Raw genomic sequence first — 12,966 nt, forward strand, 5'->3', positions numbered from 1 at the left:
TTTTTTAAGGCAAGGCAGGCCAGGGCGGAGGGTTACTATACTATAAAACTTGCCAGTATGATTCCAGAGTGATTGGCAGGGACAATCACTGGCAATCACTCTGGAATCATACAGGCAAGTTCGATAGTTTAGTAAGTAACATAACAGAACTTGCAGCGTGAGTATATATACTCACGCTGCAAGTTCTGTTATGTTACTTACTATACTATCAAACTTGCCAGTGTGATTGCCAGGGCCACTGCCCTCACAGTGGTGAAAAAATGAGGGAGTGACTTGCCCTGTTAAGCCACGCCCCTCAAAATATGCCACACCCATTTTTTGCCATGCGCAAATCTGTTATGTGTGCTGGGACCACCCATTACAATATTTCTAGATTCTTCTTTGTATACATATACAGTTGTGCGCATAAGTTTACATACCCTAGCAGAATTTGTGATTTTCTGGCCATTTGTCAGAGAACATGAATGATACAGTAATACACAATCTTTTCTTTCACTCATGGTTAGTGTATGGTTGAAGCCATTTAGGGGGACATTTACTAATATGGATTCGTAGAAAAAAGGTGTATTCGTAGGGAGAAATACACCTTTTTACTCCCGGGACTTTGAGAGCTTCAGAGATGTTTCCTTCTCGACGTCTGGACTAAGAATGAATTCTAGCCAATCAGGAGCCGCCTAGCGGCCAATCAGGAGCCAGTAAAGTCGGCTCCTGATTGGCTAGAATTCATTCTTAGTCCAGACGTCGAGGAGGAAACATCTCTGAAGCTCTCAAAGTCCCGGCAGCTGCCGGCAGCGTGAAGAAAGAAGAAAGACGAAAGAAATAAGCCCTGGAAAAAAAGACAGAAGACACAAGACCATCCATGGAGGACCTGGTGAGTAGGATTTCCTTCCACAGGTCCACCATGGATTTTCTTCAGACAGGACGCCGACCTCGGAGCCGTCGACACCGGAGCCAGCGACCTACCGACGGGATCAAGATAGGTAAGTATCAGTGTGTGTGTGATGTGTGTATTAAACTTTTATTTAAAATTTGTGTCAGTGTGTTTTGTGTACTATTTTTTTAACTGTGGAACTACAAGTGCCAGCGGGCCCTTTAATTCCCAGCAGGCTGGGACTTGTGGTTCTCCAAGTCCCAGCTTGCTGGCACTTGTAGTGCCACAGTAAAAAACAATAGTTGAATCTTTTTTTTTACACTTGAATCAGCCCGATGCCCACCGCCCAGGGGCATCGGGGACAGTACCAGGCTTCAGCCTGGTCAGGTAAGTCCTGGAGGGGGGGGACCCCTTCATTGGGGGGGTCCCCACTCCCCCAGGGCCCCAGGCCAGGCTGACTGGTCGGTAGAGATGAATGCTTTGGCCGGGGGGACTTGTATAAAAAGTCTCCCCCCGGCTGTGGCATTACCCTGCTGGCTGGTTTTGCCTGGGGCTGGTTCTTAAAATACGGGGGACCCCTAGTCATTTTGTCCCCCGTATTTTGGGAACCAGCCCCAGAGCAGGAGCCTGGGGCTGGTTGTTAAAAATCAGGGAACCCCTATTTGTCGGGTTCCCTGATTTTTAATTACCGGCGTAAACATGGGGTATTGGGGAATGGGACAGTATACCTATGCACTAATACCCACCAAGAAAATGATTTGGAAAATCAGGTTTAATGTGTATTTAATATCCACAATATGTAATTAGTGTGCCTTGGCACAAGGTTACTGTGTGGAGGTGCTCCCCTGAGAGTAAAAATGAGATCAAAAGGGAAAGAGAAAGTACTCTCTTGGTTTGGGGGCACGCTTTTTTTAAAACTTAACGTTTATTTATTGGTTGTTTAAAATAGTTTAATAATAAGTACGGACATTACGTTTAAACATACATGACATACAGAACAGATACACATACATATAATTCCTTATTGTTGTAAACTCCCGTCTATGACAAGCAGTATCTTCTGCAGATTTGAGGATACTTTGTTAAATAATTATGTGCCAAACTGCTTATCTGGCGGTAGTGGTATCCTTTAAGTGTTATAAGAAATTTTATTTTAGAGGACACCTATGTTAGGTGAGTGGATAGCGAATTTCTTTTGCTGTGTTTTGTCAATATACAGAATTTTTTTGACAAGCAATTTTAATAAGGGAGAGTACCCCTGATATGAGAGAAAATAGTGAGGGAAAAAAAGCTTTTATCAGCATACGTACATTATCTTATTCTCTATGAGTCAATTCTGTCGTGTGGTGATCTCACAAAGTCTGCTGCTCTATATCACTTCAGAGAAATAGAATATGCATAGTAGAAATAGATTAGCAAAGACTGAAAAATAGATTTAGGTTAGGTAGAGGTGTGTCAGTTTATCCCTGCAAGATGGTTGTTGCACGGGAACTGCTGCTGATTGTCGTAATGGATTGGTTTACCCAATCCCCACAATTGAGCGAGTTTACTCCGTGCTTCAGTTGCAGATGTGGATAAGAAAAAGTGGGTTACTTTTATCCACGTTAGGGAAGGGACCCCCCTGATTGGCCAATGCCCTTGCAGGGAATTGTCCCTTCGATCGTGGGTGGGTGTAACCAGAAAGTGATGATAGAATAGTAGTTAGATTGGTGACACTTATGGATTACCCCACACGCTGCTTTCTCCCATGTGCTCTTGGCATTGATGGGTGATGAGCGGTGTGTCTCGTCTTTTTGTGCCACCAGAAAGTAGGAGAAAATTATGTATAACGATCTTAAAAAACTGCAAGAACAGTCTCTGTATCTGACACCAGACCTCTTGTTTACTGTGGTCTCCTATGTTGAATATCCATGCATAAAAGTTTCTTGTAACTGTAATAGCAAATATTGGATAGTATAGTATTGTAGCAGTCCTGTGCCAATATTTTTAGATAATCAGCAGGAGCAGGTTAAATATCTATGCATAGTAGTTTCTTGTAACTGTAGTGACAATATTAGGCAGTGTAGCTATATAACAGTCTAATGCAAATGTTTTAATTAAACAACAGGAGCAATCTCTCTATCAGACACCCCAAGGTAGTTTTCTATGGTCTCCCACATTCATTGTCTATACATAGAAATTTCTTATAGTTATAGTCGCAAATGCTAGATACTGTGATTATATCAGCAGCAGTATATTGGTTCCCCTGAAAGGGGATCTTACCACTACCCGAGTGGATCAACCGGTACTATCACAGGATCCTTCCCGGGTGATAGATGCTGAAGCTGAAATTCCCTCAGGGGTCTCAAAAAGGTTAGGAGGGACTGGTATCTCCTCTCTGATCTGTAAGTAAGTCAATGGACAAACGGCCGTTTCGCGGTAATCCCCCTTCCTCAGGACACTGAGGAAGCGGGATTACCGCGAAATGGCCGTTTGTCCATTGACTTACTTACAGATCAGAGAGGAGATACCAGTCCCTCCTGACCTTTTTGAGACCCCTGAGGGAATTTCAGCTTCAGCATCTATCACCCGGGAAGGATCTTGTGATAGTACCGGTTGATCCACTCGGGTAGTGGTAAGATCCCCTTTCAGGGGAACCAATATACTGCTGCTGATATAATCACAGTATCTAGCATTTGCGACTATAACTATAAGAAATTTCTATGTATAGACAATGAATGTGGGAGACCATAGAAAACTACCTTGGGGTGTCTGATAGAGAGATTGCTCCTGTTGTTTAATTAAAACATTTGCATTAGACTGTTATATAGCTACACTGCCTAATATTGTCACTACAGTTACAAGAAACTACTATGCATAGATATTTAACCTGCTCCTGCTGATTATCTAAAAATATTGGCACAGGACTGCTACAATACTATACTATCCAATATTTGCTATTACAGTTACAAGAAACTTTTATGCATGGATATTCAACATAGGAGACCACAGTAAACAAGAGGTCTGGTGTCAGATACAGAGACTGTTCTTGCAGTTTTTTAAGATCGTTATACATAATTTTCTCCTACTTTCTGGTGGCACAAAAAGACGAGACACACCGCTCATCACCCATCAATGCCAAGAGCACATGGGAGAAAGCAGCGTGTGGGGTAATCCATAAGTGTCACCAATCTAACTACTATTCTATCATCACTTTCTGGTTACACCCACCCACGATCGAAGGGACAATTCCCTGCAAGGGCATTGGCCAATCAGGGGGGTCCCTTCCCTAACGTGGATAAAAGTAACCCACTTTTTCTTATCCACATCTGCAACTGAAGCACGGAGTAAACTCGCTCAATTGTGGGGATTGGGTAAACCAATCCATTACGACAATCAGCAGCAGTTCCCGTGCAACAACCATCTTGCAGGGATAAACTGACACACCTCTACCTAACCTAAATCTATTTTTCAGTCTTTGCTAATCTATTTCTACTATGCATATTCTATTTCTCTGAAGTGATATAGAGCAGCAGACTTTGTGAGATCACCACACGACAGAATTGACTCATAGAGAATAAGATAATGTACGTATGCTGATAAAAGCTTTTTTTCCCTCACTATTTTCTCTCATATCAGGGGTACTCTCCCTTATTAAAATTGCTTGTCAAAAAAATTCTGTATATTGACAAAACACAGCAAAAGAAATTCGCTATCCACTCACCTAACATAGGTGTCCTCTAAAATAAAATTCCTTATAACACTTAAAGGATACCACTACCGCCAGATAAGCAGTTTGGCACATAATTATTTAACAAAGTATCCTCAAATCTGCAGAAGATACTGCTTGTCATAGACGGGAGTTTACAACAATAAGGAATTATATGTATGTGTATCTGTTCTGTATGTCATGTATGTTTAAACGTAATGTCCGTTCTTATTATTAAACTATTTTAAACAACCAATAAATAAACGTTAAGTTTTAAAAAAAGCGTGCCCCCAAACCAAGAGAGTACTTTCTCTTTCCCTTTTGATTTTAATTACCGGCTCCAGGCTCTGTCAGCCTGGTGCTGGTTTCGGCTGTGGGGGGGACCCCACGCCGGTTTTTTTTTATATTTATTTATTTTTCTATTTTTTTTTACACTCTGCAGCCTGCACGGATCTGACTGATTCGTGCAGACTGCTAGAAAAATTTGTATTAGCGGCCGTATATATGGCCAGCTAATACGAATGGTTACACCATCGGAGGGTTACAAAGCAGTCGTATATGACTGCTTTGTAATTTCCCCTCCGGAACACGACTTTGCAAATGACTGAAACAGTTGTATGCAGTCGTAGGGGAAATACCAATACGAAAAACTAGGTTTTTCATATTGGTAAATTTCCCCCATATTGTCAAACTACTGTGTTTACTCTTTTTAAATCATAACGACAACAGAAACTACCCAAATAACCCTGATCAAAAGTTTACATACCCCAGTTCTTAATACCGTGTATTGCCCCCCTTTAACATCAATGACAGTCTTTTGTGGTAGTTGTGGATGAGGCTCTTTATATTCTCAGATGGTAAAGCTGCCCATTCTTCTTGGAAAAAAGCCTCCAGTTCCTGTAAATTCTTGGGCTGTCTTGAACTGCACGATTGAGATCTCCCACAGAGTAGCTCAATGATATTGAGGTCAGAAGACTGAGGTGGCCACTCCAGAACCTTCACTTTATTCTGCTGTAGCCAATGACAGGTCGACTTGGCCTTGTGTTTTGGATCATTGTCATGTTGGAACATCCAAGTACGTCCCATGCCCATCTTCTGGGCTGATGAGTGCAAATTTTCCTCCAGTATTTTCTGGTAACATACTGCATTCATCTTGCCATCAATTTTGACCAAGTTTCCAGTGCCTTTGTAGCTCACCCATCCCCAAAACATCAGCGATCCACCTCTGTGTTTCACAGTAGGAATGGTGTACCTTTCATCATAGGCCTTGTTGGCTCCTTTCCAAATGTAACATTTATGGTTGTGGCCAGGGCTGGTAACAGAAATCTTGGGGCCCAGTACACTTATATTTCTTCCCCCCCATCATCTCCCTCCCCTGGATCCCAGACCCACACAACAAGATTAAGGGGGGTATTTAATACCAGACGCTATTTCCCCTGGGCAGAACTAGTGGCCGACAGTATTTAATCAGGCAAAGACTCGCCTGCAACAGGTTCACCTCCCTATGATGGCGAATCTGTATTGTTGGAATACAGGATGCTGATTTGTCGAATCCACGGGCATTTCCGACTGTCAGCACACATTTTAGCCAATGCTGGGACTTTCAGACTGTCAGAAAATATATTCCGCCAGTCGGAAGAACAGACCCCATATTTAATAGGTCGAATCACACGCAGGAATATCGGGATGGATTAAATATGTCCCCAAAGTCACAGTGTTTCGTCAGTAACTTACTTTACAATTGTGTTGCCTGTTGTTATACTCTTGTAGTCCAGCAGTGCTGCGCAGGGGCCCTGCAGGGATCGTTTTATCAGTGGCCAGACATGGTCTGCCTTTGATTGTGGAGTGGCTGAGTGGGGCAGCCAGGCAGGCTGAGATGGCTGCTGAGAGCCAGGCCACTGTGTGGCAGGGGGGCTGAGCAACAAGGAGGCTAACAAAGAGGCTCAGCAGGTGGCTGAGAGGCTGGTGCCTTTGCACATAGATGAGCAGCCAGGGAGCTGTGCAGTCAGATGCACAGCTTTGTGACTGGTGGGCTGAGCAGGCGGACGGTGATTGCGCAGCCAGTGGCCGGACCAGCAAATGTTGTGCGTCCGGGGATGGGGGGGGGTTTGGGAGGATATGAGCATGCAGCTGAGCGACCAGGAGGCTGTGCGGCTGGAGGGCAGGCCCAAGTGTTTTAGGGGAGGGAGTGTGACATCAGCATCATGCCAGATATGCCTGTATTCGATGACTGGTGCACAGTGGAAAAATAGATGGTGAGCAGCTTACAAATGGATTTTTGCACAGCTACGAATAGATCTGCAGCTGTACACATTCATTCACACAGCGATCACATTAATTAGAAAGGCGGGATTTCACTGTAGCGGTGCGGCATCTACCTGAATGCTTGCCGTTCCAAATTCAAAGCCATGCGTTCAGGACCAAATCAGCTCTAATGGCATCACAAAAATGTCACTCAAAAAGTAGTCATTCTACTATTAATATATAGTTACCCTTCTTCCAGTTTCTGTAGGCAGGTACAGTATCTATAGAACAGTTATTCATTACATTAAGAATACAATGGTTAGTCGAATTTGTATGGTAGCGTCAATGAATTTCCTGACACAAGCGTGATTCTAGTTCACTCGCTATATAGTGAGTTCAACCCGTCCCGATGTTTAGGGTACTACGCATGCGCATGGTCTGTTATGCGCATGTGCAGCCTCCCTTTGCGAATGGCTTCACAAACATTGTGATGGGGCAGATGGCAGCGGGATGGTGCTAGTCCAGCGTTTTATGGGCGTCTCCATGGAAATGCTGGTCATGGGTATACGGGCACCCAAATGCCGCATGCAAATAAAAGTCAGTTGTGACTGACTTTTATTTGCAAAGGCAGGACAAATCATTTGATGGGCAGCAACCATCGAATGATTTGTCCTGCAAGCGGCTCACGCGAGGGGATGTGTTCGTGTGACCGTGCCACTGCAACAGTGTGGTGTAAGACGGCACCTGAATCCGGATCTGATGATGGCAGCAGCTTCTGGACTCTTCACGGCTTCTTCTGGAGAACCTGTGGCAGGGAATGGCACAACCCAAGGAGGACCCACAAAAGCACCACTACTACGGTTAGCAGCAACAAATATTTATTTGAGGACACAAGGACTGGTCGCTGCAATGCACCCATGCACATGCACGAGTAGCAAGAAAAAAACAAGGTTCAACATGCAAAACCGTCACTTTATATCATTCAATAATTAAAGCAGTAAATCATCAATGGCCACGTTAAAGAGAGAATAATTGCACAATAAATGACATCACAGCAACAATATGAAAGAGCAAAACATTTAAAGACAAGGATTTTTATGTCACTAAGACACTTCATGCACATGTGACACTGTACCACAAAATGTCCACCAGGGGGCGCTACGCACCCTATGTACACTGAACGGTAATCCCTGGTGTATGCAAAAAGTTACAGAAGAAAGTCCCGCAACAGAAATCCTCACAAGCAAGATTAGGCCCTAGCTTAGGGTGCACACTACTTTTATGTAGACCCACAACAGGGTAAATACCAAAAACGGTCCTCACTGAGGGACAGGCAGGTCCCCTTTGGGCTGACCTCCGGTTTGGTATTAGAACAAACTATGCTGCAGCAGGGTGACCGGCACCTCCATAACGGTTACTCTTAGGGCAAGTGATGACAGGGGAAGATCTTGCAAGAGTTGTCACCAGTGTGGTTTAGGGACAGTCTCTGCCAGAGCGTAAGCTCACTGGGGGTTCTGAGGGTAAGGGGGCCCAGGTCGGCCTGTGTTGGTGAGGGATATGAGACACTGCTGTACCTCAATCTCAGCTGCTGATGCTGGCTCCTGCCAGTAGCGATTCTCTCAGCTCCTTCACTGGGCTGTCTCCTGCCCCGGGGGTGAGTGATGTGTCTGGCTCTCAGGCAGTGGCTATCTCCTCTGGGCTGCTCCTGCTTTGCTGGTTTTTCCGGGCAGGCATTTACCTCCCTGAGGTAGCGGGTCCCCTGCCTGTCAATCACCACCGGCTCCTGGCGTCTCCTACTCACGGGCAACACACCATACTGCTTTCTCTCCTCTCTCTGCACCTGGGTCAGGGGTCGCGCTGGTTGCCTCCGGGTCCCGGTCTCTGCTGTGTTGCCTCTCTGCAGCATGCTGGATCTCCCTCTCTCCTTCCATGCTGCCCGCTTCCTGTCACGCTCGTGTGCTCTGGGCTGACCTACCAGCCGTCCCAGGGCAGCCAAACCCCGTGGGACCAAGCTTCTGTGTACAGGATCCAGTAAGGACAGCTCCTGGGTCCTAGCGCTGGCTGGGTTGGATTAATCCTTCTAGTGCCAGCACCAGCTGAAGGCAATATTGGTTGCTGTTTCCAGCCCATTAGGGGCTTAGGGGGCATACAAGGGGTACCCTGTAGTGGGGTGCCACATTCATGTACACATCCCCTCGCTTGTTTCTGTGGAGTTTTGGTAGTGGGGGGGGGGGGGGGGGGTGAGCAATCGTGTGGGAGGTGAGCAGCGTCTTTGCATTGTCCGCAGCTTGTCGAGCCTGAATAGGCCACTAAAAAAGCTGTGGGTGGAAGACTACCATAAGCTGTAATTTTCATATGGTGTTTTAGTGTATATATTTAACTTTTTTTTTATATAGATTAATTTTCAACAAAATGTTAGAAGACCTAAATTAAGAATTATACATTATATCACTGTTTAACACATGCAAAATTCATCCTATTGCAGGGTTTCCACTGATTCCAGCATTGATAAATGCTGTTGCCAGGACTTTGTATTACAATGACAAGTAAGTTTTTCACGATTATATTCTCTCATTTTTCACTATTTTATATATGCTATTGCAAAAAGCTAATTGTCACCTTTTAAATTTAGCTGCTGGATTAGCTCTGACACGCATTTGCTGTACATCATTCATGGACCCATTTGTGCTGCTTTACTGGTATGTATGCTTTCCTTAATGTTTTCAGTACTTGTTTGTTTCAAACTGTTAAGATTGTGAAACTTAACTAAAATGACTTGTGGTAGCTTACTTGTCCAGTAACAGAAATCTTGGGGCCCCATACACTGTTATCTCTGGGGTCCCCACCCCATCAAATGATATCAATGCTGGAACATAAACTGGACGCACTTCCTCACCCTGTTGCCTGTGCTCTATCACACTGACCCTTACCCTGCAGCTGGCGTTCTGTCACACCAACATGCTCCCTCACCCTGCACTATATCACGCAGATGCACTCATTCGCACTGTGCTTGCCCTCTATCGCACCAACGTGCTCTCACCCCATGGCCTGCGCTCTACCACACTGAGGCACACCCTCATCCCATGGCCTAGGCTCTTTCACACTGACGCGCACCCTTGCCTCGCGGCCAGGGCTCTATCACACTAATGCACTCTCACCCTCGGCCTGTGCCATATCACACTGACTCACTCTCTCGCCCTACAGCCTGAACTCTATCACACTGACGTGCTCCCACACCCCACCACCTGTGTTCTATCACACAACTGCCTCCTGCGTTCTCAAGGTGCCCATACACGGTACAATTATTGTATACAATTTGGATTAAAATAGCATCGCATTGTATTGCATAGGTTTTGCAAAAAGTATTTGCAGCACATACTTTTTGAGTTGTTCGATCAAGGATTTTAAGCAGGGGTGGCCAACCCATATGAGACGAAGCGCCCCAAAAAAAATTCTGTTAAGACAAAGAGCCACAACCATTCAAAAATGGGTGTGGCCTAGCTCCCATAAGGCCATGCCCCATTTTTAAATGGGTAGTGGCTTAGAATGACATCAGGACACACGGGCTGAGGCCCGAAACGGCGTTGACCAAATAAACATCACGTTTGAAATAAGTCATAGAGTGTCGCTTTGTACAGCAATATAGGTGCAGGTGCATGGAAGCAGGCACCCAGACGAGTATATAGACCCCGACAGCAGTAACAGAGAGTGCCAGCCCATTGACATATGTATATATAGGTCCCCCAACAATGGGGACTACTATGTCTTTTTTTTTTTTTAAATGTGCGGCACTATGCGCATCCGCCCACGGCGGGTGGTATGCGGCAGAGCAGCGGGGGGTATGTGGCTGCGCATCGGGGCTATATTGCTGGGCAGCTGGGGGGTATATGGCCTGGTAGCGGGGGGTATGCGGCCAGGCAGGGCAGCTGGTGCATTTTAGACCGATATGGATGCAGCAGAGGCAGCGGCAGCAGTGCTCTTAACCTCAGTCTACATCCATTTCCGAATCAGTCCTGTGAGCTGTGACTGGCAGCTGGTCTTCGGTAGCCACAGCTACAGGCAGCCAATCGCAAGGCTGCCTGTTGCTGCTCTAAGTCGCTGAGTAAAACAGGAAGTGAATTCCTGTCTGTTGATGCTCTGAGGCTAACATGGGAGGACTCGAGGAGGAGCAACAGGAAAAGCAGCAATGGCAGATGCTGCCAGAGGTAAGTTACTTTAATGGGAAGGGTGGGCTCTGTGAGACGCACCTCAAATTATAAGGGGTCTGGGGGCACAGAAACAAATTAAAATACAATGGGGGACCCATACATTTCTAAAATCATGATGGGGACAAAAAATTAAACTTAAAATTTAACAGAGGGCCACAAAAATAATCGAATATAACGGTGCACAAATGATATATCTATAGGCTGAATTAACACAGACTTGCTAATCCCTAACTAACAATAAAATTGGCAACAGCACAAGATTGCTAAGAATTAATGCCAATATTGATATAAGGGAAGAAAAAGCAACTGTTAATTTACACTATACGAGTGTCTGTGTGAGACACTGATAGTGTCTTAAAGGACAAGCAATATCACTTTCCTTTTAGAAAACAGATTGGGGAAATTAAAAGTACTCAATCATCTCAGCCAAATAAATATTTATCATACTCTATGAACAGCACCCTCACTGTGGATAAGAACATAAGCTACAGTGCCTGCAACTACTTATTAAAAGGAGCCATTACAAAGCCGTCTGTCTGCCAGCCCTAACTCATAAGGTGCGTACACACGGGGGGAGATATATTGCTAGCAATATATTGCTTGCAATATATTACTGAGCAATATATTGCTCAGTGTCTCCTTTTCATCAGCGACCAGAGATGGTCGCTGATGAAAAGGAACCTCTCCAGCGATTACAATGGGGCAGAAAACGGGAGCGCGCACCCGGCAATTTATCGCCGGGGCACACTTCCATCACTGCCAATATGGTCGCCTGCGACCATATTCCCAGCGATTAAAGCCCCTATCGCCCCCATGTGTACACAGCATTACTGTGACATAAATACATATTCAGATCACAGATATAAGAGGGGAGAAGTCCTAAATTGATATCCACCTCAAATATAATTAACTGGCCCAGGCGACAGAATTGTAAACATATCTAGGCTCTGCTATACAGTGCAATCAGCATGCAAAGGATACAGTTGCACAAGTAAATCAGATAAAGTAGTGTGGCAAATAAAGCAATACATTTAGTACAGAGCTCTGAATTTGCTGAGCCACTCAAAACTTGTCTGTCCTTGGCAACAATTACAAAGTCAATGCATTAATCTATTGCAACAAAGTAATATTAGGAACGAGGTTTCCATCATAAAATATAAAAGCAAAGGATTCTGGCATACCTTTGTATGAATTAAGATACAAGGCACTTAGACAACAAGTGACCCTTGCATATATACATATATGTAAAACTCGCACTAAAATATGAGACCTTAATAATAAAATGACACACACAGCCAGAACAATTTAATACTTATTTTATTAACTCTTTATTTTTTGGGAAATATTTCACGTAAATAATTTTCCTTTTTAGTGAAAACTAATAAAAGGTATATTTTAATTAACCCTTTCTTTCTATTAGTGCGCCAACAAAGAGACAATCCTTTTCATTCCCGTCTTTTGTTGTATTACATTATTGTCCTTGGCAGCACCCCCAAAACTATAACAACGAATAATCGGATACAATAACAATTGGGGCCATTTTTGGGTATAGAAAGTACCAACCTGTGCAAGAGAATCCCCTTTTTCCCCTTTCCCTTGATTATGAATGGTAAACAGTCAACTAAAAAACTACCAAATTCTATGTTACAGAGTGGTGGGCAGATGTAGGAAGCCTTAACCAGAGATAGGTGGTGGCAATCAGGTCCTAACTGCCATGTTACATACAGAGTCTGAAAAAGACAGTTATGAGCAGATTGGTTGAATATCAGTGTCCAAGTTAACAATTTGTAAGCTTGGTGTACTTGTGTCCCATAGGGGGAAATATACTAAAGGACATTTGTAAAAAACAGGTGTATTTGTATCCAGAAATAAACTTATTTTTGACATTTACTATCCCAAAAATACGGCACTTCGTATTCGTATATATAGCTCATCAATACGAATATGAATTGCCA

At 44.3% G+C, this 12,966-nt stretch overlaps 1 protein-coding gene across 1 annotated transcript in view; it reads left to right on the plus strand.

Annotated features, from left to right (window-relative positions):
- The window catches only part of LOC146020448 (calcitonin gene-related peptide type 1 receptor-like), a 235,192-nt gene that overhangs the window by 202,519 nt on the left and 19,707 nt on the right, over positions 1-12,966 (plus strand). Inside the window, 2 exon segments of the mRNA XM_083153589.1 lie at positions 9,289-9,349; positions 9,436-9,502. Of these exon segments, the coding sequence (XP_083009715.1) occupies positions 9,289-9,349; positions 9,436-9,502 (128 nt within the window).

The sequence above is a fragment of the Crinia signifera genome, chromosome 7 (genome assembly GCF_055691185.1).
Source record: "Crinia signifera chromosome 7, ASM5569118v1, whole genome shotgun sequence".
Taxonomy (NCBI): Eukaryota; Metazoa; Chordata; class Amphibia; order Anura; family Myobatrachidae; genus Crinia; species Crinia signifera.